The sequence below is a fragment of the Dermacentor albipictus genome, chromosome 1 (genome assembly GCF_038994185.2).
Source record: "Dermacentor albipictus isolate Rhodes 1998 colony chromosome 1, USDA_Dalb.pri_finalv2, whole genome shotgun sequence".
Taxonomy (NCBI): domain Eukaryota; kingdom Metazoa; phylum Arthropoda; class Arachnida; order Ixodida; family Ixodidae; genus Dermacentor; species Dermacentor albipictus.
This window is the reverse complement of record NC_091821.1, coordinates 395,061,458-395,086,776: the sequence shown is the minus strand read 5'-3', so window position 1 is coordinate 395,086,776 and position 25,319 is coordinate 395,061,458. Positions and strand designations below refer to the sequence as shown.

At 47.8% G+C, this 25,319-nt stretch overlaps 1 protein-coding gene across 2 annotated transcripts in view; it reads left to right on the top strand.

Moving 5' to 3' along the window:
• Nucleotides 1-2,644: 2,644 nt before the first annotated feature.
• The window catches only part of LOC135914945 (uncharacterized), a 46,873-nt gene continuing 24,198 nt past the window's right edge, over nucleotides 2,645-25,319 (top strand). The window contains exons 1-11 of one of the 2 annotated variants that reach the window (XM_065447880.1): nucleotides 2,645-2,784; nucleotides 7,364-7,674; nucleotides 9,929-10,160; nucleotides 11,334-11,465; nucleotides 13,290-13,451; nucleotides 16,405-16,542; nucleotides 17,286-17,465; nucleotides 21,519-21,653; nucleotides 22,580-22,714; nucleotides 23,828-23,956; nucleotides 25,143-25,254. In XM_065447880.1, the coding sequence (XP_065303952.1) occupies nucleotides 2,715-2,784; nucleotides 7,364-7,674; nucleotides 9,929-10,160; nucleotides 11,334-11,465; nucleotides 13,290-13,451; nucleotides 16,405-16,542; nucleotides 17,286-17,465; nucleotides 21,519-21,653; nucleotides 22,580-22,714; nucleotides 23,828-23,956; nucleotides 25,143-25,254 (1,736 nt within the window). In that variant the 5' untranslated portion in view covers nucleotides 2,645-2,714. Of the gene's footprint in view, nucleotides 2,785-7,363; nucleotides 7,675-7,892; nucleotides 7,993-9,928; nucleotides 10,161-11,333; nucleotides 11,466-13,289; nucleotides 13,452-16,404; nucleotides 16,543-17,285; nucleotides 17,466-21,518; nucleotides 21,654-22,579; nucleotides 22,715-23,827; nucleotides 23,957-25,142; nucleotides 25,255-25,319 lie in introns of those variants that run through there. The other variant, XM_065447887.1, reaches the window with a different exon arrangement.

Here is a 25,319-nt window from a genome sequence, read left to right as displayed (position 1 = left end):
TTACAGGTCCCTGGCTACACTGTGAGCGAATTATAGCATGACGAGACCGCAGGCCGCTCAGTTTACGAAAAATCTGGAGGTTATACCAATGCTGTAAAAATTTAGCAGCGACTTTTTCTCTGAACAAAGCAAAAGGTAATGGGAGTAGGTAGATAGAAGGATACCGGTGACTCAAATCTGGCACTGAAATGGGCGACCACCAAACAACTCTTGAGATTGCACTGAGAAATGCGATAGCAAAGTTCGTTCGCAAAAGTGGCAATCAGGCAGAACCGACAATATACTCGTATTATTACAAATCTATCTCAGGAAAGGCAAACTAAATTTTTCACTGATGTGCCTTCTATGATTCGCCTGCATAAATGGCAGGAAATTTTCAGGCAGCGACTCGGACAAACATGAATGCGCATGCGCAAGCGCTTTAGAGCACAGCTCTTAGGCGCCCGTTCCTGCTGCGAGCGTCGGCGATGGCCCCTGTAACCGAACGAACGAACACAGCGAAGGGTGAAAGCGAACCCGGAGCGCAGCGGGCAGATGAAAGACGGCGATTGAGAAGAGAGCGCGAGGATGAAAGCGGAGGAGGAGAGTACTCGTTCTCGGTTCACCTTCTCGAGTATACGGTCCCCTATGTTTTGTTGGGGCCTCAGTTTAGGACAGCCTTGTTTCGTCTTGGAGCTAGAAAGCACTTTAACCAATCTAAGCAAGCTGTTTGTACGCATGAATCAAGAGCAGTGTAAAATAACAGCAAGGATTTCCCGACGCAATCTACAAATGATGCTGGAATATTCGCAGAGATCACTGAGGCCTGCACAAGTTTCATCGTCGTTATCATGCAGCTTATTTCACGCCCACTGCAGGACATAGGTCTCTAGGACCTATGCATGCATGTCCTATGTAGGACATAGGACATGCATTGCGAATACCGTACGTTTATCACACCCCCCGAATTGTTTGGCATCCTTGACTGCGCTTCCCTTCTGTTGGCACAGATTCTATAACTCACACTGCCGTTTACCCTGCCGTATAACCGACACACTGGCGGTTATGTGCCCTACGCATTTCATGGCCTGCTTGAGTTGACTGCTTTCTCTAGTACATCATCTAAAATATCGGCTGCCCCCGTACAGAGAAGCAGTAGTTAGCGTGAGGGCAGTTTCAACTACCAAGAAACAAAAAAACCACAGAGCCAGAGATATTATGTGGGATAGTCAAGCACATGAATCAGTGCGAATAAAACACTAAATTATCCATGTAAAGGTGTCGAGCTACGAGGAGTGGTGTATGCGACTGGTAGATGGCTTATGACGATCGCGCGGCCATGGAGTCTTCCTGGACACGTGGCTGGGAACCCGCACTCTTATACCGGTTCCAACTCTTACTCGTCGAGGCGCGCCTTCCCTTCCAAGACATCCTCCCCGCCTTGTTCCCTTTCTCTTTTCCTCTTTCTTCTTTTTTCGTGTTAGGCCAAAGTGCAAACTTTTGCAAACCCAAGTGCAAATCAGTCAATTTTCGGTGTGGTGCTTCCTGGCATCGGCTCTTGCACATCATGCTGTGCGGCCACCACGATATTATTACAGTACAAGTGAGAGCCGTGGGGCTTCCCGCTTCAGTCAGCAAGCACGCAGAAAATATTTCAGCATAGCAGTGGGATCATCTGCAGCGCCGAGCGATGTGCACCAAGCCTAAAATGCATTGGAAGTGCGTTCTTCGTTGTAGCCTCTTCGTGTAACGAGACCGGATCGATTTCGTTTATTTGCTGATTTTGATATCACCGAATAACGTGGGGGGCAACGAGAAAGGCACTTGTGAAGGGATCAGTATTAATTTCAACCACATGAGCTTCTCTAGCGTGCACTGAAATTCAAAGCATATTAAAAGAGCCTCGATCCGTTACTTCTTTTCTCTTCTGTTTTCTTTTTCAAGCATTTCTTCCTGATCGAATGCAGCACTAGGGCCAGAAAGTCGAACCCACTACCTCGTTCTCCGAAACTGAGCGCCAAAGATACCGAGTCAACCCTGCGTGTTTTCATCAATCGCTCTTGAGCTTTGACCGCAATGTCCCTGACATGGCCGGCTCTTCGGACGCAGTCGTTCGGAATTGTATCTTTGCTGGTCGCTCTGCTCATTCACATAAACGTGTACCTTTCGCACAATTTTACTTTTACTTATTGATGTCGGCACCGTTTCTTCGCAGCCCGTGTTCTAGCGCGAATCCCATAGGGAAACAAAGTATTTTCAGACAGTTTCAGTTCCCCGGGCAATATTTCTACAGACCGCAAAGACATTCTTTTACGACGCACATCGTTCTATCGACAAGAGCACGGTAAATCCTGACCGTGTGCATTTTCCTACTATTCTAAGTAAGTGTACCCGACCATATGTTTAGTGACTACACTCAAAATTATGTGCGTGCAGCCAAAGTTTTTTTATGCAAAGCCGACGTCTCCACTTCGCACTGCCCACCTTTCCGGTGCCTTCCTGTGGAAGCAGCAACGGCAAATCCCAACGGGGGGTTCGCGAATTTGCGCAATTCTCCTATAATCACTGCGGCGCCGACCGGCGGAACTGTATTGGAAAGAGAAGAAGAAATAAAGAGAAAAAACGCACCACGAGGAAGTGAGCCTTTCCGGCGCGCGAAGACGACGCATGCGACATGCGGCGCGCGCGACACAAAACTGACTCCGTTGTTTCTCCGCGGCGACTGAGTCATCGCCATGGCTTCGAGACGGCTCCTCGCTCTCGGAGTACTCGCATCTGCGGTTCTGCTGCAACACGTGTCTCGTGGTAAGTACGTGGTGGGTGTCGATCTGGCATCGGCGACGCACTAATGTGGCTCTCACAGACCGGTTCGCGTTGCGCATTCCGAAGCAAACGCGCGACCACTCTGCGGATCTCGAAGATGGGAAACAAAACGATATTTTGGCGCGAAGAATGTCATCGGAATGCTGCACTGAGCACGCATATATTAAGACGAGGTCGTCCCGTTTTGCGCACTTACTCGTATTTGATGAACTCTGCTCAGATCATTTTCTCTCTTTTTTTTTGCCAGAAGCTTGAATCTGTAAAATGAAACAAACGTACCGAATTCATATCATTTTTTTAGGAAATTCGGTTCGGAAAACAGAATAGTCACTGGTCGAAGGAGAAGGAAGGGGTCGGTGAGGGGGAGGAGTGGGTGCTCTGTACAGCACGAGACAAATCGGATATGAGGCAATTGGTTGCGACTCGGTTTAAGTTACGTGACGTTTTTGAACTCGTGGCAAAGGGGGAGCATATTATTACGATATGCTCAAGCGATGCTCAAGGAACGAGCCGCCGCGAGAACGACGACGAAGTTGGTCGGTGTGCTTGGCGCGAGCGAGTGTCAGCCTGGCTGCCTGGTTCCAGTGTAAATAGCCTGTAAATAGCCTCTTCTGTCTGTGTCTTTCCACACGCAACAATATAGATACCTACTCCTTACCCTTGCTTTGTTGCATTTCATGCGCATTTGGTGCTGTAGGTCAAAGAGCATATAGCCTTTGGTGTACCGAACTACTGAACGGGTCGATACTTGTTCAATACTAGTCGACACATACTTCAGCCGCACTGACTCAATTCTATGATCGTTCATGGCATACGGCAGTACCACGAGCACTGCAGCCATTACCGAAAGCTTTAAAGCGTTAAAATTACTTCGTGGGTGGCAGGGCCCGTCGCAAGCTAATTTGCGGCGCACGCGTGGCACGTCTAGCACTCCGGAGCTTATAGGAGAGTTAAATCCACTGACCTTGTCACTACCCAGGGTCTGGGTGACACAAAAGTTGACAAGAGTGTCCGTGCGCCACTCGACGACAGGTTCGCCTAAGCGTATACAGTTGGTTCGAAACTTCCGACATAGAGAGCTTCGTTGACCTGGGGAAAAAAAGACGCGTGAAAAAAAAAGCGCCATTTAGCGGCACCTCCAATTTTATCTCGAGTCCAAAGAGAGCTTGCCATGGTTATTAAGTACATTCAACCATCATAAGCGTGTGGCTGCTTATTCTCAAAAGAAGTAAAGACAAAACAAACTACCTTTGCTTAGGGCAAGAAGTTTTGAACAATATAAGAAGCTGCAGGGCGTTAGGTAAGATGGGCTAGGGCCGAGGAATGTGTACTGAAGACGAAGCCAGATAAGTCCTGGTTCCGTATTGTCGAATGCTTGCGTATTGCCCGCCAAAGGCCGAAGATACAAATGCTTGTTAGAGTAGAGGTGAGCAAGTGCAGGCTTTGATTGTTTACCTTCATTTATGTGACGATGCTCTTGAAGGCGTCCGGTCATGCCGTTGCATAGGTAGTTCAGTGGTTTCGCATGACATCTAAGCGTATTGAGCTCAGTGCATGCTGATCAAACTTCAGGAAAGCTTGAATTGGAAACGCATCGTGCGAGCGCAGAACCTCCAAACGTCCTGTTCTTAGGCGAGAAAAAAGGTGAAACGAAGTGCCCTGTCAGGAAGAAAACGAAGGCGCGGTTGCTCCCTCGGAAGAAATTCAAATCGTGTAGTTTATGCGCTTCGACGCGTTGAATTGCTCGTCGCTGCAGTCTATTCGTTTGCGGGTTGCACTCGTTGGTGCAATACACTCTGGCGTGGGGCCAGACACCTCGCCATCTGTGATGAATGAGGTAGCGCTCCTTCTAGACTTTTCAAAACGTTGTTACAATAGGTTGAGCAATGGGACTCAGTCTGAATCATCCCAGCTGGTGCATGGATTTGTACAGCAGGTGACAGAAGTAGGCGAAGTATCAACAAATATTAATTTTCGCGCGTCCACGTGTGCTAGGCATGATTGCAATAGAAATGTTCATTCTTTTGTTCACACACCGGAGCGCTGTAATGCAGCTTTCACTTCCGGACGCTGGGACCAGGCACGTTGAAGTCTTAGTTCTAAAGGACACTCATTTGGTGTTCAAATATTCTGCTTTAGTGCATTGCCGCCTAACTGCTTTTCAATCGACTTCATTTGCATTCGCTATCAGGATCAGGCGTCATTGCCTTCGGTTAAGAACAGCGGGCTAGCACAGTGTTTATTGCCAGATTCCTCGTAGAAACATCTTCCACTCCGTATAAAATGTTTGACTATACCTCCCTTTTTGACTTAGCTGACGTCTTCCACTTCAAGAAGCTGCTGAAACATGCTTGAATATATTTCATCGTGTGTGCATTCCGTTAGCCATGTCTCTTACCGCGCTGGATCCTTCAAGCTCGGAAAAACTTGAGTTGTTCGCATGGAATTTGTGTCGTTTATGTTTTGAGATAATAATAGGCTACATGTTCTTTTTTGCTTTCTCAGAGTGTCAAGTCACTTTGTCTGAAACGTTTTCTTCACTGCTTCAACTTCCTTCACGCAGCCAAAAATGTCATGTGTATAAGAGGTTTTCTACTGCGGTTTTCAGTTCTTCTAAATGCTGCGCAAGGAAATCGACTCCAACATTATGTATGAGGCTTAAATTCCGGCCCGTCGTTGATCCTTACCGTCACTTTGAATTCCCTTTTTCGTCGAGGCAGCTGCTAAGCACTATCCTTGCTTCAACTATCCTTTATCAACCAAACATAGGTCCCCGGTGCATCCTCTTTTGTAAAGCATTTTGGAATTCCTGCCTTGTCGCTGTCTCAGGCATTCACTATGTCAACAAAGACAGCTTACAACTAGCTGTCATCAGATTTCTCTATTCCTTTCTAGTATTTACTTCGAGTTCAAAATCACACCTTTGTTACAGCTCTCAGGCAAACAAATTGCTTGTATTCGATACTTATTTCTTCTATTATTATTCTTTACTCGCGATCATCTTCACTTTTTGCAGAATAAATTTCATCAAACTTCGTTCTTGAAGCTGTGGATGCAGACCATAGTCCTTGTACACGCAGAAAACGTATGTTCTCACTGTATACATTTGCTATCTGTTCTAGCCGGGACTCTGGACTGCCAAGTTCCGCTGTGTGTTTAACGCTCATGAGTGACAAGGTGCTCTGGCAACGTACGAGTTAGCCAATGCCAGAAAAAAAAATTACTCAGTTGTAAAACACCTGTCTTGTCTTTTTTTATCGTGGTTATGCGATAAAAATGTGTTTGTGTGTGTGTGTGCGTGTGTGCGTGCGTGCGTGCGTGCGTGCGTGCGTGCGTGCGTGCGTGCGTGCGCGCGCTTCACTATACGCTTACAAACCTTGAGTCTCTTGCAGTGCACTTCAAACCAATTTCAGTGCTACGGACTTGCATGTCGAACACATCTTTCTAGCTTTGTGTGTACAACTGCATTGTCACTCACTGACCCACTACCAAGCTGCTCAGCTATTTCTATCGATAGCCCAGTTCCATGCACCCTTTACGGGGGTAAAAGTGGTATTTATTACAGGCCGATTTGCACCCTAAGGACTCCTAAGGGTGGCAATCAGTTTACAGTGTGGACGGCTAGCATGGCTAGAAACTGCCAAGAGTTTGTAATAAACGGCTTGGCCAAATTATAGTCAGCAGGCTTACCTGATCTCATCCCTCTTGCTTTTCCATTCTTGGAACAGCCGAGAGTGTTAATATGAGTAGACTTACAAACGGCCCAGAGAACACGAAAGACAAATAGGGAAACGTCAAGACGAAATCTAGGCGACTTGTGATCGCCTCGACATCTTCTTGCCTGTCCTTTGTGTTCTGATGCGCTGCCCATGGCGAGCCATGACAAGCCAATAACTAGATCAACAACACGTTTCTACCAGATGTAGCATGAGTCGCTTACAGCCTGGGCGGAGTTTCACTTGTCATTTTCCCGTGCCTGCACAAGCTGCTCAAATTTAGTAAACGACATCGTTTCTGTCAAGCTTTTCTTCTACCTTTTTTTTTTGCGGTACAAAGTCAAGTACATGTTAATTTAACGACTCAATACAAGAAGGAAACGCGCCTTGCTTTATATCGGCAACGATAAATGTTACGAGTAGAATTCGCAAGGCTCTTCATCCGCAGAAACACCTTGACTGGTGCAGCCGAACGCCCGTTTTAGCGAATTGCATTTCGAATTCGAACTGCTATGTAAATCTGGGTCACGGCTTTTAGGGCCAATTTACGCTCGAGCCGCCCATCGCCGCAAGCCGCACCGCACGCGTGCGGTCGCGCGAAAGAGTGCACATATCACATACTTGTGCACAAATTTCGGTTTACCATGTGTAAGGTATACACTGTGCACACAGTGTAAATGGTAATTTGTGCGCAAGTGCTGGATACGTGCAATTTTTCGCGCGACCGCACGCGTGAGGTGCGGCGATGGGCGGCTCGAGCATAAATCGGCCCTTAGCCTTCCGGTCGTTTTCCTGCCTAACTTTCCTTTTTTTTTCTATCATCTCCTTCTCCTCGCGGCTTGCAGCGCAGTTCGATGCCAACCTGACGTTGCAGAGCTCGTTCGGCCACCTGCGCAAGCGCGCCCGGTCCCTGCTGCGCTGCTGGAGCGAAGAGCGCGACCCGGCGCACATCGTGTTCGAGCGGCCGGGCGGCCTGCCCCGCGCCTCGCAGCGGCTCCTGCAAGGCTCCGAGGCCCACATCCTCATCCTGCCCGGCAGTGCGGGCCTGTCGCGTGCCGGCCTCTTCTCGTGCCGCGTGGACGCCGGCGGCATACCCACGGCGGTGGCGACGCTCAAGTTGCCGCCCACCGCCGCCGCACAGGTGGAGCCACTGCAGGTGAGAGTGGCGCACTTAGTGGGGCGATAGGAGCTCCAGCTGCGGCTCTTTAGTTTACTAAATGACTCAATCCGCGCGAGTATTTATTCGCTCTGACAGTGTATAGCTCACCCTCTGTGCCCACTTCCGCAACGTCTCCATCGCTCTCTTGCTACCATTTAATGGTACTGTTCCTGGTGGTGCTCTCTAAGACTGGGACTACCTGTGCACTTGTCGCCGCTATGAGTGCGCCTAGAACACCGATTCCCACAATTATCAACTCATAGCCTCCATGAAGTAACCCCGCCGCTACAATTGGTGCTGTTCTTTCAATTCCAGGTTAGTGTGCGAGCTAACGTGACGCTCGGCCGAGAACGGATGCGCTTTTCGTGTTCAAACGAGTATTGTTCAAGGAATCCAAGTTTCAATGTCGCTGTTGTGTAACGCTGCTGTGTAACACTGTCGTACAACGCTGCAGTGTAACGCTCAGCGAATGAGCCTTACGCTTCAGTCAGCGAACTCGTTCGCCTTCCTCGTAATACCTTAAGCCAGAGGTGCTATAGACGCCCATGCGCCAAGTTTCATCCTGGAGGCCAGCGCTCGTTTCTCCCCTGGCGGAACGATTTCACCTCCAACGGGTGTACGTTTGCGCCGCTTCCCTTCAAGGTCGCGCCCGCGTTCTGTTCGCGCGGCGCGCGAAACGTCTCTTGTTTTCGGCGGCACCTCTTCGGATGACTGGAAATTATTATTGTGTTGTTAACTGTCACGACAGCAATGTAAACACGAAAGGGTTGATGCCACCAGTAAAATTCTGCTGGTTCACAAGAAAATGGTACGAAAAAAGCAGACGACTGAGATGGATTACTGCGGTACGCCGAACGAAGTAAACAACTGGCAAACGAAGCAATCTCGTTCATTGATCACTCGTGAGTGTATGACAGTTTTTACATGTAATCCATATGAATTGCATGATTACTGGGTATATAATCCTTTCATTAAAATAAATACTTTCAGTTGTTCGACCAGCGCTTGTCCTGTCTTCTTTCTCGTGTTTGTGTGTGCGCTGCCCAAGAATGGAAACCGCTTCTGTTGCATGCGCTAGCAGTGGCCGAAGTTCACGCGTGCCGAGAAATTTAATATGTGCAAGATGCCTTGAGCATGACTGGAGTTCATTCCTCCATCACCACTGCACCGATCGATCGAGTTACTGGACGATACACGCCCGCATCTTGGTCGCGCCGGCATTGCTGAAGCAGAAATGATTACTAATACTTTCAACGGCCTTCTCTTGAGCACTGTTAAAAAATGGCCAAGCCATTTACATTGCTGCCTCTATTCTATACTGTAGGGGACGTACTAGTTAAAATTGTGTGCGCATGCTGTACTTGTGCTACGCGGCGATATATTTTGTTTATCTCCACACAATGACGATGGAAGTCCGTTTTCGCCATCGGATAAAACACGGATTTGTAGCAAGCATTCTGTGGGAAACTGCAAAAAATGACTTTAGCTAACACGCATCGTATGTGCGGATGATTTTTCCGGTGATGCATACAACGTAGTTTCCAATTACCTGCTCAGTGTCACTTATATGGCTCAGCAGACGCTGCCCTTTCGCCACATTGCAGCCATGAAAATAATCGTCAAGCATACCGATCTTCTTAAAGGCAAATAGAAGCGTGTACATCGTCTTTCTAATAAAACGTTCACGCACACACACGTAGGCGCACACCACGCGCGGTACGAGACGTGCCCAAACACGCGCAGTGCAAGAGGCAATCAAGGCGGTGCGAACGAGAGATGGGAGAGGCGTACACCCGCTAGTTGAATTTTGCCCCGCATGCAGCGCTCTCACGCATAAAACCCCTTAAACTTCGTAAAGTAGTGACAGTCTCCTCCTCCGCCTTTTCTCCTCCTCATTTCTCCTCTCTTTCACGCTCCCTCCTCAACCATGGCGCCACCTACATTCCTCGAGCGTAGCAACGGCGCCAACATGCCCTCCTCGCCAATCCGTAGACGCTTCTCGAGCAAAAATGGCGCTGATGCACAGCGTGAGGGCCCACGTGATGCTATTAAGCCAATAGCGACGCGGCGTCGGCCTCGGCCAGAGCGCGCGAGGCGGACGCGACATTCTTCAAAGCGTGGCACTACTTTACGAAGTTTAAGGGGCTTTACTCACGCCGGCGCGGCAGAGCCGCTCGGCGGTGCTGTTCTTGTCTATAGCGGTGTCGGCGGAGCTTTTGAACTGTGCGTGTCTGCACGTGTGTGGCCGCAGGCATACGTTGTGGCACACGTGGGCGACACTGTGCACCTGAGCGTCACCAAGCGCATGCACCTCGCCGAGCCCCTGGTGTGGCGGCTGGAAGGAGTGGAACTGGCCGAGTACGAGGGCAGCGAGACGGTCACACTGGTGAACGTCGAACATGCGGACGCGGGAATCTACGAATGTCACTACCGCGACCAAAGGGACAAGAGACTGCACGCCTGGATACGACTCGTCGTGGCCGGTAGGTCTCGCCGACGAATCCCCGATTTTAGAGACTGTTTTTCTTTTCGTTTTTTTTTTTCATCTTTCACCTCAGTGATTTGCGACAGTGGTGCCACAGCCGCCTCCGGTGGCGCTTCTCAATGTAGTGCTTCTAAAAATCAGATTGGGCGTACCTTAAAACACTATTCCTGATGGTTACAAACCGAAGTAGAAGTAAAAAAGAAAATTCTGAATACCATTTCATTTTATAAGTTTTGTGTTAGTAAAACGTGCAAGACAATTTCAGTAATTGGTTTCTGTTGACAGTTTTCAGTCTTTCACCAAGACGTAGGTTGCAACTCTTGTCACGTGTTGTTGTTGTTGTTGTTGCTGCTGTTGTTGTTGTTGTTGTTGTTGTTGTTGTTGTTGTTGTTGTTGTTGTTGTTGTTGTTGTTGTTGTTGTTGTTGTTGTTGTTGTTGTTGTTGTTGTTGTTGTTGTTGTTGTTGTTGTTGTTGTTGTTGTTGTTGTTGTTGTTGTTGTTGTTGTTGTTGTTGTTGTTGTTGTTGTTGTTGTTGTATCCAGCATCCGAGCAGTTGACATTTAGCTGGCTCAGCTCGGTATATAGGCCGATTTTGACGCGTCCTTCATTTTGCAGTAGGGTGTTATGAGGTTTCTACCAGTCCTTCCTCACGCATCCGAAATTTCATGCAGCTGTTTAATGATTGGAGGCGCGCGCTTCATAATCTTACTAAAGTATTTTCCTTATGGCCCGTGGCTCAGTGAATATGGCGTTCTGCTGCTGGGCAGCAGGACATAGGTTCGTTTCCCGGCCATGGCGGTCGCCTTCCAATGGGTGCGGGATGCAAACTCTTTAACGTACCAAGCTTTAGTTACACGTTAGAGGGCCACGGGAACCAAACTGATACGAAGCCCTCCACAGCGACTCCTCTCTTGGCCCTTGTACAGTATTCGGACGCATAGGGTCTATTCATGCACCAGCTGCTTTGAGAATATAAGCAATAGCCCCAGTGTGTTTTTCGTTGTTTTTTTTCTTTCCTTCTTTTTTGAAGTTGAAAAATGACTTGTGTTACGTTCCGCGCTTAACCATACTTGCCACGTTTATCTTTAATGAAGGCTTTATAGCAGACAATTCGGGCGCGTTCATAAAGTTCCACAAACAAGCGAATTCCCGAAATTCACGTTGAACCGCAGGCTGTCCCCGAGGCAAGTTCGGTCCCACGTGCCAGGAAGAGTGTCCCCCGTGTCGCAATGGAGGCATGTGCCACGACACCTACGGCGTGTGCGTGTGCCCCGCGGGATTCGCCGGACCCAACTGCGACACCCGTAAGTGGAGAAAGCCCGCTTCGAGATACGACAGGAGCATCAAGACTCAAACACCTAAGCTCGGCGAAGTACAAATCGTAGCCGTATACAGCGGTGGTAACAAAGCAGCGAACATCGGTGAAGCGTGTCAGACGGCCGTCCCAGGTTTTCATACGTAGAACTTGCTTTTTCACAATGTCGCTTTTGACTAAGCTAGATGCGCCTAAGAGAAATACCGACCAGACCACCTGAAAGGTATCACCCGTTATTGCCGCAAACCGGAAAGAAAGGGGGATACGTCATCGGGCATTCTATAGCTCCTGTAGCTATATGCTATTAGTCATTAAACGTCGTATCTATAAAAAATTTGCGCCACCAAAGAATGGTAACTCAGTATTCATTCGTTCGAGTGTATGCCGAGCCGCTGCTGAGAGTCAGAGCATTGCGCCACTGTATGGCGGCTCCAGCAAGAACAGCAAAAATAAGTGAGGGTCTCACCCATCGTCTCTCGTGCGTCAGTTTTCTGTTATTTTTTCGAAGGAAACGTGAAATAGTTTGCACGAAATGAAATAGCATTCGCTTCATTGGGAAACAAATGAAACTAGTCAACAGGATGTTGTTAGTGTCTTCATCGAACTATGCACAGAGTTATATCGGCTATTACCTTTCATGCTCTCACTTTATCTTTAAAGAAAGTATTCGTATCTATGCTACTGTTGTTCTTGCAGCTAGACTACATGGCTAGGCGGATATTAGCAGGAAGGCAAATTTTAACAATACCTTCCTTAATTATCTAGGGTTACTAACTTTAGGGCGCACGTAATAGCCAAATTGAAGCCGAGTAGCAGTTAAATAATGCGTGCTTAGCCTAAATTCCCCAAAGTCTGCTAAGGAATGCCTCAGCGTTCCAGTTAAGATCGTCCCAAATGGTCAGAGGCGCGCTTTCGGGAAATTGCTAACAAAAACACCAACATGTTTCGTAACACGTTTTAAGGTAGCATATCTCCAAAGTGGTGCCACTCTTAGGAATTCTGCTGAGCAGACATGACTTCACCTACTGCTCTGTTTCAATTTCGCAATTAGAACAACTGCCTTAAATTTCGTATGAAATTTCTCAGCAAATTCTACGTACTTAAAGACAACTATCGTAAGAATTTTCTTTCTGCTGCTGATGTCAGCCCAGCCGCATAGCCTCTTTGCAAAAAGCGGCCGAGGCCTATAGATATGGTAGCTTCGTTTAAAAGAAAGTGTTCCACATAAAAAGAAGCCCCTGGTATACAATGTTAGCACGTACGCACTCACAGAGGACACAAAGAGGAACAAATAGAGACTGCAGCCACGCATTTCGGCACTGCGGAAACTGGATTTCACCACAGATTTCAGGACGCGTTTCTTGAAAGTGGTGCAACGCACAGCAACGCAGAGTATGTCTGAAAGCATGTATATTGCTCCATTGTTGCTCAGCTCCGATTCCACGATTGTGACCCGAGTTCAAAACTGATAAATTACGAAGTTAATCGGTCGACTTATTGCTTGCCAGCTAACATCTGTGTGCAGTTATTAATGCCAGTAGGGTCCGTCTCTTCAAGTGGCTCGGCTCAAGTCAAGTCATTACCACAGAAGACCTTGAATAAGTCTGTTACATTGAAAATAAATAAATAAGTAAAGTGCACAGGTGTAAAATGAGCGAGTACAAGAAATATCCACTTTGTAAGATATGCCTTTCTTCCGGGCTGTACGAAAAGAAAAATGCAATCTTCAGCTACCCCTAACGGCTTACGTGATGCCTACGAAAGACCCCGTGTCAAGCTAACGTGTGCTACCCATCCCATTCTACACCAACAGCGTGTGGTCCCAACCGCGTTGGGGCCCAGTGCGACCGCGAGTGCAGCCCGGCGGCCTCGCCGGACAGTGAGCGCCGGGGTTGCGGGCTACACGTCTTTTGCAAGCCGGACCCCATGAGCTGCTCCTGCGCGCCGGGGTTCAAGGGACCGCAGTGCAACCAAGGTAAGATCGCGAAATGCGCGCCTCGCGTGAGGTGAGGCCATCTAATTTCATTTGTTACATAACTGCGAGTGACGATAAATAAGTAGAACAAAAATTCACATATACGCCATGTGGCGTCGGTGGCATCTCACTGTGAATCTTTGGGCTTCCAACCTTCCTAGTTGGGCGTCGTGTGACTCGACGCTAAGGCACGGAAGTTATTTAAGGCCTCCGTAGACAGTTGTAAGGACGTCCAAGGTAATTTCTATCGCTTCAAAGCCCTGGTGGTGGCGCTGCTGTTTGTCTGTCTCATGGCTAGTTGTTGCGTTAGATTTATTTATTTATTTGTTTGTTTGTTTGTTTGTTTGTTTGTTTGTTTGTTTGTTTGTTTGTTTGTTTGTTTGTTTGTTTGTTTGTTTGTTTGTTTGTTTGTTTGTTTGTTTGTTTGTTTGTTTGTTTGTTTGTTTGTTTGTTTGTTTGTTTGTTTGTTTGTTTGTTTGTTTGTTTGTTTGTTTGTTTGTTTGTTTGTTTGTTTGTTTGTTTGTTTGTTTGTTTATATCTGGATGTATGGACAGGAGTCACGTCAGCATAAAGCAAAATTTATGTCACGTGAATGTGCACGACCTCACAGGTCTATTCTGTACGCCCATTGAGGAAAGAAAGAAAATAGGAGAGGCCTTGACGTCACGTTCTTGAAGCCGGAAATGCAGCCATGTTGGTGCGTCATCTCCAGTTGCGCCTCCAATCAGCTCGCCGGAGCAGATAGGCGGGAGCTTGGAACTTGCATTGCTGCGAGCCGCCGGTAGTGTGTCCTGCCGACGCACGTCATGAACAGAGCCTGCGAAACTTCTGTAACAGTTTTAGTGAACCAGCCGCGCTCCTGTGCTTTTCCGTGGCACGTCGAAGACGACGACGATGACCCACCCCACGCCAACAGCACGTGACTTCCGCCACACTTTCTCCAATATGCCCGTGCTCGCCGGAGCCTCTCCTATGCTTTCCTTCCTCAATGTGTGCGCCTTTATTCCCCAGTCATCCAGCCTTATCTTATTTACCTCTACTTATCGCATGTTATTCTTCACGTGGCCGATTTTCAATTCAATTATTTTTGTGTCCCTGCGCATGGTTCTGTGCAAACGCTCGGAGCTATGGCACCCCCGAGCGTCAGCTCCGCGAGTTGAGTTACTTCTTGATGCTTTGACGGACGCGCCACCGGAAGATGGCGGCATCATGCGAATCATGCGAATCTGAAGGATCGAAAACAGGGGTGGGTTATTCAAGCCCTTCAGCTTGTCCATTGTCCCTTAAAAACGGATTGGTAGACATGTGGAGTTGGGACTATGATGAAAGTTGGAAGCGTGACAAGACAAAGGTCATAATCCCGACATCCAGACAGCAGTGCGTTTTTTTTTAATTTTATTTTATAGTCTTTCTTTCCAACATTCTTGTTCTCTATCTTTTTTTCTTTATTTTTCTTTGTTTGCAGAGTTAGCCATATACGATATGATATCTTTAACGGATATGTCACATCGTACGCATGACTGCACGCAAGCGCGTGCGTCCGTATACTTTGCCAGATGGCGTTTGACATGTGAAGGCTCGTTTTTCCGGTCATTTCGGGCACACATGATTTGAAAGAAAACACCCCTGTATTCGCACTGTCAGCTGCAGACAGACATTCCAAATTTCAAGCTTTAGCGTCCAGTCCTCGAGAAAATTCGGCTTTTTCTGCAAGTTCTTCGCTCGATAAGCATCGGCGGCCGAAAGCAAATCGCATCCGTAACTTTCTTCGTCCCGTATTCACCTTCATTTCGATATCAGTGGCCTTTCACTTTTTTTCACGCGTCTTCCGCCGCCTAGCAGGTCATCAGCCGCAGAGGATATCCTGCATCCTTTGTTTTTTTTTATTATTATTTTTTATTGAAGTGAATGTTAGGAGAGGTTGGCGCCTTTATGTGGTGGCACCGGCTACTCCTTGTCACTTGGCAGACGAAACAAATTTGCGCAATAAGGGAGAATAGCGACACTAAATATAACACTCAGTAGAAGTCCGGATCAATAAAAGATGTACAGTCCAACAGTACATGAGTCGTAAAGTTCTGTGCATTAGTTCAGTCCACGTACGCATATATAAAGTCCGATGTTTTGAACAGCCAAAACACACAACACTTGTAATCCACTCTAAGTACAGGACAAAATTATACATATTGCATAAAAGTTGCGATCACCACGATTAAGTCAGCGCTGTGACGCTGTGATCGGCTGTTGTCTGTGCCGGTGCTACTTGAAGCCCCCATCGCTCGTCGGCCCACAAAGCTGTGAAGGCACTGTTGTGTTTCGTGAGGGCGACTGGCCTATGTGAATGTATTTGACTCGCTCGGGCCCTCCGCGCGCGTGCGCAAACTCACCGCGGCTTTCCTCTCCTCCCCCTCCCTCTCTCTATCTTGTCTTTCTATTCCCTCTTTCCCGTCCCCCAGAGCCGGGTGTCTGGTTAACATCCCTACCTTCTCTCTTTATTTCTTCCTCTTCCTAGTCAGCGCTGTATGCGTGCATGAGATAAATTTTACAATTCACAGCCTTCGGTGGATTCCATAGATCTCTATTGTTTAATTGCAACGCCGTAGTGGAAAGCTCCAAATTAATTTGGGCCACCGGATGTTCTTAAACTCGCGCCTAAAGGACGGTGTACGAGTGTTCTTCCATTCTTCCCACATGCAGAACGCTGCCAATGCATATGGGAGTCGAACGTGCAACCTCGAGCTCTGCAGCAGAGAGCCGTAGCCATTGTACCACCGCGGCAGGACGTAGTGTGTCATTCTATCTCGAGTAGTCCAGAAGACAGTCAGATAATGCGTGCCCTGAGACTTAAAAAAAAAAGCTTTCTCCCTGAATGCACATGAAGTGTTATGTTTGCGTGTTTCTCCAACGACTCGTCATAATTGGTGCGAAAAAAATATGAGGAATCCACCCGCAGAGTGCGAGGCGGGCTACTACGGTGCGGACTGCCTCCAACGGTGCCACTGTGCGGTGGAGGGCGACTGCGACTCCATCACTGGAGAGTGCCCGAAAGGCTGCTCTGCTGGGTGGACGGGGGAGTCGTGCCACGTGCAAGGTGAGTGCGCCGTGCACGCGAAAGCGCCAGCGAATGGCTTCGGGCTGAGACCGACGACGTGCTCTCTTGTTGTCGCGTCGACTGAAATCGCTTCGCTATTTAAATATGAAAGTGTTTGACACGGGCAAGCTTGTTTCATTGATCGACGGCTGGCCTATACGGCTGGTGACGGTCTGTCTTTAATTATCAAGCCAGCGCACACAAGGCTGGACGCCGAAAAATATTATAAATGGACGACGACACAACGCTGCATCCGCAACTGAAGTTTGTCTGAAAGTAGACGCAATCTGCTTCATAAATTTGAGATTAACCTTGTTGTCTACTTCAAGCCTACGTCATCAATTCGAATGTAGCACTGCCTCAATCAGTAACGAACTACTCTTCCGGTTTGTACGCGCGCCATTTTAGTTGGTGCACGACGGGACGAAATCCGTGACGCAAATACAAGTAAAAATGGTCCAGGGGAAAGCCGACCAAGGTTTTAAAAAAAATAAAGAAAAGGAGCTAGTGCAAAAACAAATATGGAAGCGTATACGGCATTGGAAGGCAATAAGTTTTTTTCATCGCCCGCACTATGTGTGGGTGGAAAGTGCATGCGGTTGCAGGTACCTCTGAGACAAAAGCTTCTGTGCGAGGAAGCTGTTGGTGAGTGAAGAACAACGGCGACCTCTCACTAGGTGCGACCGCGTTGAAATGTTAGCAAGCGCTAAACAGTTGGTCAGCACAGCACGTGACGCACGCAGGTGACAGCCCGACAACGTCGACCAAGTCGTTACCAACGCAGAAGCCCAGCTGTCCACCGGGCTGGTTCGGAAAGACGTGCTCGCATCGCTGCCACTGCGCCGACGGCGAGGCCTGCGATGCGTCTTCGGGCGAGTGCCCGGGTTCATGCCGGCCGGGATACTCAAGGCCCACCTGCGCTGGTGAGACGAATTCGGGGCCGTCATCGGTGCTCTTAGCCACAGCGGCTTACGGGTCAGATGGTCAATTTGTCTTTTACGTTATGAATCTCAAGAGAGTGCGTGTTATTAAAGAAAACCTTTCTTCGCCTACTTTCCCGTGTTTGGCGCGGCTACTGTCGGCTGATGGGTCGGTCAGCATCTCGGCGGATATGTTTGGAGATATATGTGTGTATAGGCGCGCCGAATGCCAGTACCTGCGAACGGGCTTATATAACGTGTGTACACTGAGCGACAAAGTAGTGCGGGTAAGCACACCTCTGTTCGGCGTAACAACAAACAAAAGAATTGTCGCAGTTTCGATGTTTCAATAGTAAATTATTAGACAGGTATGTGAAGCGAGGATAGTAGTTTTAACGGCCGTATAAACTTGTAGACATTCGCTTACTAACTAAATCACAAGCACGGTGTCACGCGCGCACAAGCAGCCATGAACACATCTCACTATATGACCGCAGAAACTCGCCTTCAAAATGCTGGCGGGAATAAGAGCGGCAGCAGCAACGAGTGAATTGACCTTCGTACTGCCTTTCGTTTCGGCACGAACTAAGCGGCGAGGACACAGCGCACACGTAGCTATAAGCCGGCGGCGCACCTATACACTATGTATCCATCGCAGAACGCTTTCAAGATGAGGACCGCGCTCAGCCGCACCATACACATACGCCATACGCGATGCAAGACGGCGCGCTTCGTCCCCACCTTCATCCTTGGTGGTCGCGAGATCGAGCAAACATCCTCGCCTCACCCTCGCACGATTTCACTCGCACCCACAGACTACGGCGCGCGGCCACGATACACATGAACTGTTACACATGGACTTTACACTGGACATCACGGCGACGGCGGCGACGGCTGAAATGCGCCTGGAGGATACATACAATTGCTATTGCAATAAAATAAATTACCGCATAAAACGTGAACAAATAATGTCGGCTCACAGGTGTATCTGAAGCACACCTACCGGTTAATGGAATGACGAAGTATATATCCAATAGATTCATTTATTTACTTGTTTTTCGTTTTTTATCGATCAATTATGTACTACTGGGTGTGTGACGCCTCTTAGCCAAACTTCCATGATGGGTGTGTACCGTGCATTACCGTTCTTCTCTCAAAAAGTGTAATACGTACAAAGCCTTCACCCTCGTGACATCTATGCGTAGTCGTCTCTCACTGTGTATCCACCTAATTTGGTGTTTTCATCTCAGCATTGCTTTCGAGCGGTTTGATGCAAAAACACGGATAAATGAATTAACTTTTATTTATAGAATGCATGGCGCTATGGCCTGGGTAGTGTATGGGGATTGTTGGGCGGGGTTGCTGAAGTAGTCGCACTAAAAATGCTGTGGTGCTGTCAGGTCAGTCCGATGAAGTCGGTTTCTGTGGTGAATTCCCATTGTTAGATACGGGACCTCTTCCTGGGCCTCCTTCGAGTTCATCAGACCACATCGAAACGCGCCACAGCTAATTAAGGAGCGCAGAAGCTCATGTACCCCGTTCCCGAGGCGCGGCACGTGCAAACGAGTTGGCGTCCCCCACCTCGTGTGCCGCCTCCACCTCCCCCACCTCCTCTGTGCGGGCATATCGGCAGCCGGATTTCAGGGATTTTTGTTCCGGACTATAAGCAGTTCTGATTTTTTCGGCGAACAGCTGAGGCCATTCTTGCAAGCGCGTTTCTGCACTGCGTCAGCCGCTGCCTGCAGTGATTCTGAAATTTCTCCATCCGACCCAGTGCTCGTCCAGATCTTTACGTCATCGGCGTAGATGGCGTGCCTGAAATGAGGAATCTCTTTGAGCTGTCGGGATGAGCCACTCATGGTGGTATTAACGAGGAAAGAAGAAAGTACTGCTCCCTGTGGTGTACCTCTAGTGCCGAGCTTTATGGTTTTGCTTTCGATATCTCCTATGTTTACGGTGGCAGTACACCCCTTGAGGAATGAGGTAATGTAGGTATAGTTACGTTCTTTTACCTACGTTCATGTTGGATACGTTTTCTAGAATGGCTCGATGTGAGACATGGTCAAACGTTTTGTCTAACATTGTTCGAGTTGTGCTTATAGGCGCTGGGTTAAGGATATCATTTTGTACCTGCCACAGTATGTCTTGGGTGCACAGTTTGGGTCCAAACCCGATCATTGTCTCTTGGAAGAGGTGGTTGGTTTCGGCATAGTCAACCAGCCTATTGAGAACCACATGCTCCATAGCCTTACCAAGACACGAGGTAAGGGATAGGGGCCTGAGGTTCTCTAGACTGAGTGATTTGCCTGGTTTAGGAATGAAGACCACGATAGCGTGCTTCCACTCTTGCGGGAGTGTACCATTTTGCTAGTGCTGATTAAAAAGCTTGGTGATCATTGTTATGGTAGGGTCATCTAGATTCCTGAATATTTTGTTGGTGATCTTATCTTTACCGGCTGATGATGTCGTGCGTAGGCAGCTGAGAGCGGCGCGTACTTCGGCCTCGGTGATGTCTTCGTCTAATGTTGTGTTTTCGTCTCCTCTGTACTCTATATATGCACCCGGCAACCGTTCTGTATTAAGATATTGCCCGGTCAAGAGGTTGACCAGATCAGAGTCTGTTCCCGGGAAACTGTGTACGATTTTCTGAATCATTTTGTGAGCAGCACTTTTATAAAAGAGTGTTGTGGATCTAGCATGTGTTTAAGCAGGGTCCAGGGGTTCTTTTTGCTCAACTGGCCATTCATGCTGTCGCATAATTGGTTCCATTGCACAGTGCTCAGCTCGCTGGAGTAGTCCTGAATCTCTTTCTCTAGGGCGGCGAGTTCGTGGCGCAGCGTGTGGTTGATCTTATTCTTTAGCCATCTCTGCTGAAGGTCTTGATGCTTTTCCCATAGACCTAGGAGTTTTGAGTCCGGCACGGGGCCTTCCTCTTCTATAGGTGCCATGGTTGTGGCATTGTCCACATCCTGGACGAGCTCATTAGTCCACGCAGTGAGGTATGCTATATCGGTGAGCTGTTTGCGGTTTCTTACGTATTGGAATACATTCCATTTGGTATGTGGAGTTAGCTTCATTTTCCTTTTATACCCTTTGAAAGGGACAGTGATAACAACGCGATAGTGATCGCTCCCAAGACTAGTTTCGGTATTACCCCAAAGAGTCCCATTGGTATTTTTGACGAAGCATAAGTCGGGTGTGGTATTCCTGCTTACACTATCGCCGATACGCGTGAGCCTATCTGGATCGGTGGCGAGTGTAAATTCTAAGTCACTTGTCACTGAATATAGCGCATTGTCTTTCCTAGTGCAGTGTTGGCATCCCCAGACTGTGTACGGAGCGTTAAAATCTCCTACAACAACGAGTTGTTCCTTCTCTGCGGCTTTACATGCTTTTTTTTTTTTTGAAGGGTAATAACTCTGCTGCTTTTATCTTTCGGGGAGTTGTACAAGTTAAGGATGAATACACATCTGTGTTCCTTTTTTCTAGGCAGCAGCTGTACAAACGTGTAACAAATTCTGTCTCCCTCCAGATCAATTTGCATTGCCGTAAAGTTGCGTTGTATCGCAACTGCCGTAGAAGGTCTGTTGTTGGCTTCAGTTAATTCATTGAACGTGGCACACCCAGTAATTTTGACTTGCGTGCCTGTTTCCTATAAGGCTACAACATCTACCTTGGGATCAAAGCTAGCGAGTTGGAACTGCAGTGCTTCACGCTTTTGCTTAAAGCATCTGCAATTCCAACGTATAATCTTAATGGTTTCAGCCATCTTTTTTGGTGTATGGTTCTGCCCTTACCGGCAATACAGATGTCTTTTTGAAGCCCTTAGTGTTGAGCATGAGAAATTCCTTCGTCCTGCAGAGCGCACAGAATAGAATGATAATGGCATTGACGAAGATGGCAATGACGGCAATGACGATGTTTATATGACAACAGTTAATGAAGAACGGTTTACGTCGATTTAAAAGTTGGTCTACATTCAACACTTCTGAGAACTTCAAAAGAGCTTCTGAGGAGCATGTTTGATTAAAAGAGAATGTTCGCACGCGCACCCAGAATGCCTGTCCGGGATGTTCGGCGAGAACTGCTCCCTGACTTGTCACTGCTGGAACGGTGACCAGAACTGCATGTCCGACGGGCGCTGCCACGATGGGTGTGCTGCCGGATGGATGGGAGAGCACTGCCAGCAAGGTATGCGTTTAGTTCGGGCCAACGAATGCTAAATTACAGGAAGTAAGGATAATGCAGATGCGTGCTTTTGCGTGCTTTTGTGACATTTTTTTTTTTTGCGTGCTAATGCGTGCTTTTGTGAAACTTGTTACCGCAAAGCTGAATATAGGACACGAAGAGTACGCACAGGCACTGCAAACGCATTAAATGGTACCAGATCGACAAATTAAGTTGACTTAATAATTAGCCCGGCGCCGAAGCATGTTGCCACAACGGCACATATAATTCGATTAGATTGTGTGGTTCTGCATGGCAAACCACTTTATGATTATGAGGTACGCCGTAGTGAGGGACTCCGGAAATTTGGACCACCTGGGGTTCCTTAACGTGCACCTAAATCTAAGTACACACATAATTCGACAATATATTTAGATTAATGATGGGCAAAAGTCATGTATGGTACCGTTTTCCTCGCAATCATGGCGCATTTCCTAAGAACATGTATGGGAGAATCTCGGTTTGTTTGCTTACTTGTTTGTTTGTTTGTTTGTTTGTTTGTTTGGTTGGTTGGTTGGTTGGTTGGTTTGTTTGTTTGTTTGTTTGTTTGTTTGTTTGTTTGTTTGTTTGTTTGTTTGTTTGTTTGTTTGTTTGTTTGTTTGTTTGTTTGTTTGTTTGTTTGTTTGTTTGTTTGTTTGTTTGTTTGTTTGTTTGTTTGTTTGTTTGTTTGTTTGTTTGTTTGTTTGTTTGTTTGTTTGTTTGTTTGTTTGTCATCGATCGTAAACGTTTGCCTGGACTTCAGTGCGACGTCATGTCCTCCAGGGCGACGATGTCGTAATTGCCGAAGCTGTTATTTGTGTGGCATAAAAAAGGTCTCTTATTCGAATAAATGTACAGTAAAACTCTTTCTCTCTTTTTTTTGCGTTTTCTTCCCTTATTTGTTTTCGCAGCTTGTTCCACCAACACGTATGGGCCGGATTGCGCGTATGAGTGTCACTGTGCCGAGGACAGCGGCGCCTGCGATCCCGTGTCCGGAACCTGCAGCGCCTGCGAGCCCGGATACCAAGGCCTCAGCTGCCAGGAGAGTGAGTCTGCCCCCCCCCCCCCCCCCCCCACACACACACACACACGTTTTAATTCCTCGGGGCAGACTGGCTGCGACAGCTGAAAATAACTTCTAGGAACTTCACAGCTTCAAGTAATCCATGGCTTACGGGTTTTTTTTTATTTACTGAGCAAGCCCCGTTAGAGCTGAGAGAGTTGTGGTCACTGAAAGCTACCACTTCAGGGTTGGGATCATGATTCAATTTTCGTTCGGCTTTACTTCAAGCCCCGCGAGACTAAACGTGTATTCTTCTTTGGTGCATTCAACGAGGCGAGTAGGCTGGGCATAAAGAAGTGAGAAGCACTTGAGGTACTGAGTTATTCGTCCTGTTTCCGTAACGCTTATGGGCGCTGTAGTCATAGCCACGACACTATAGCACTTCGTTGCCCGAAACCCACTCCACGCTCACTCTGACCTCTAATCGGTCTTCTATTCTTGCAAAAGCTAGCACTGCTGTCTGTATCGCTGCATAAGATAGTGCTACAAATTGGGACCGATAAAGCTGCACCGCGCAAGCTGCTTGTTCACTCATGACTTCATAGATGGCGCGCGCAGCAAAACCTGTGCTCACGATCTTCGAGGCCATGGTTTACTCACCGTACACCGATGCAAAGAGTGAACAAACAACGATGAAAGCCTCAGTCCGGAGGCAACGTTTAGTCACGGGGTCTCGCCTTCTTCATCGCGATTCAAGTCTCCAGTTTTGCTCTGACCTCTTTGTATTGCTCCGATATCGACGTGAATTGCGCACACGGAGTAGTGCTCAAATAGCCAAGAGCTGTCGTGTCTTGCCAGACTAGTGTGTTTACTATTTCGTACAGATCTTTAGAGTGCGCGGTATTTCAGATGCATCCATTCGGGTGACTTTGTATCTATAGAATGTAAAAGTAGAACGGAACTTGTAGAAAGAAAGAAGCCGGCCATGGGATGCGTAGGCACATACTTAGAACGTGTGATAGTTGAAATTGGAAAAGCGAGCTATGGTCGGGAAAGAAGTGAACGAATAAGTACAACAGACATCGATTAACTTCCTTGCGTCCCTTTTTTCTATGTACGTATTTTCTTTTCTTTCTGGCGTGGTTGTTCGCGGCAGAGTGCAAGGCGGGCAAATACGGCGAGAACTGCTCGGAGAGCTGCTCCTGCCTGCACGGCGAGACCTGCCACCACATCAACGGCAGCTGCCAGTGCACGGGGCCCCACCGGGGTCACTCGTGTGACGAGAGTAAGTGGCACTGCTTCGCTGACACAGTACGCGTACGTGTAGTGTGCGGCACCTTGCCTTCTTACCTCACTGACCAAAATAACTAGAAACTTTATCCGTCTGCGTTGCGACACGCTTCTGCTAAACGTATTATTGTATTTCCCGCTGTCGTGCGGTCAGGGCTTGGCGATTTTTTTTATGACGCTTTATTTAAACGAAATACGCTTGACTACACAAAAAATAAAGCACGCAGCAATCCTTATTTTTTTTTAATTATGGGGTTTTACGTACCAAAACCACTTTCTGATTATGAGGCACGCCGTAGCGGAGGACTCCGGAAATTTCGACCACCTGGGGTTCTTTAACGTGCACCTAAATCTAAGTATATGGGTGTTTTCGCATTTCGCCGCCATCGAAATGCGGCCGCCATGGCAGGGATACGATCCCGCGACCTCGTACTTAGCAGCCCAACAACATAGCCACTGAGCAACCACGGCGGGTAGCGATCCTTGCCGTTGATGACACTGCGCGAGCTCATTTAAATAAGCTTGAAATTTTTTGAGCAGACGATATTGGAGTCCCGGCTGATATGGTCTTCACACCAGAAGGCGGCGAAGGCGCTACTGAAGTTCGTCCGGTCAAGCGACCTATAGTTGAACCGCTGTGACACTCCCGCATTCTTTTATGTGTGTGTTCGTGCTTTTCCTTTTTTATCTTCCGCTCTTTCTTTGCGTGTGGTTTTCTTCTTTATCTTTCTATCTCCTCTTCCACAGTGCAGGGTAACAAACTGGTTATTTATCTTCGAGTTAGCCTCCCCGCCTTTCGCATCTGATCTATCTCTCTCTTGTTTACTTGACAGACCAAATCGCCCAATCATTACGTGGACCGAACGCAACATTACTCAGTGGCACTGAATCTCCTTAAATAAGCTGTTAAAGGTTAATCGTCCTTCACATAGATTCTGTCATAAATCACACTGATGCGAACTTCATAAAGAAAGACTGAAAAGACGAAACAAATATTCACTGAGCGGATACCTCGAGATCGCCGGCACTGTACCACCTTTTGGGAGGCACAATCACTTCCTGATCTCGCCTGTGTTTCTGCTCTCCATAGTGTCTTTCTCTTGTGGTACTTTGGCGATTTCGTGTCTGCGTCGTCTTATCCTGGGAGTTGGAGCTGCTAACTCTGCGAAACGCGGTTTCAGTGGTGCCCGAGGTGCTGCCATCGGAGGAAATGGTGGTCGACCAAGGTCATCCAGGCTCGCTGGAATGCCTCGTCGAAGCCAACCCCGCGCCCGTCGTCGAGCTCAGCAACCAGTGAGTCTGACCTGCCGTCTGTTTTCTGTAGTGCCTTATTCAGCATCTACTTCTTGTTTCCATGC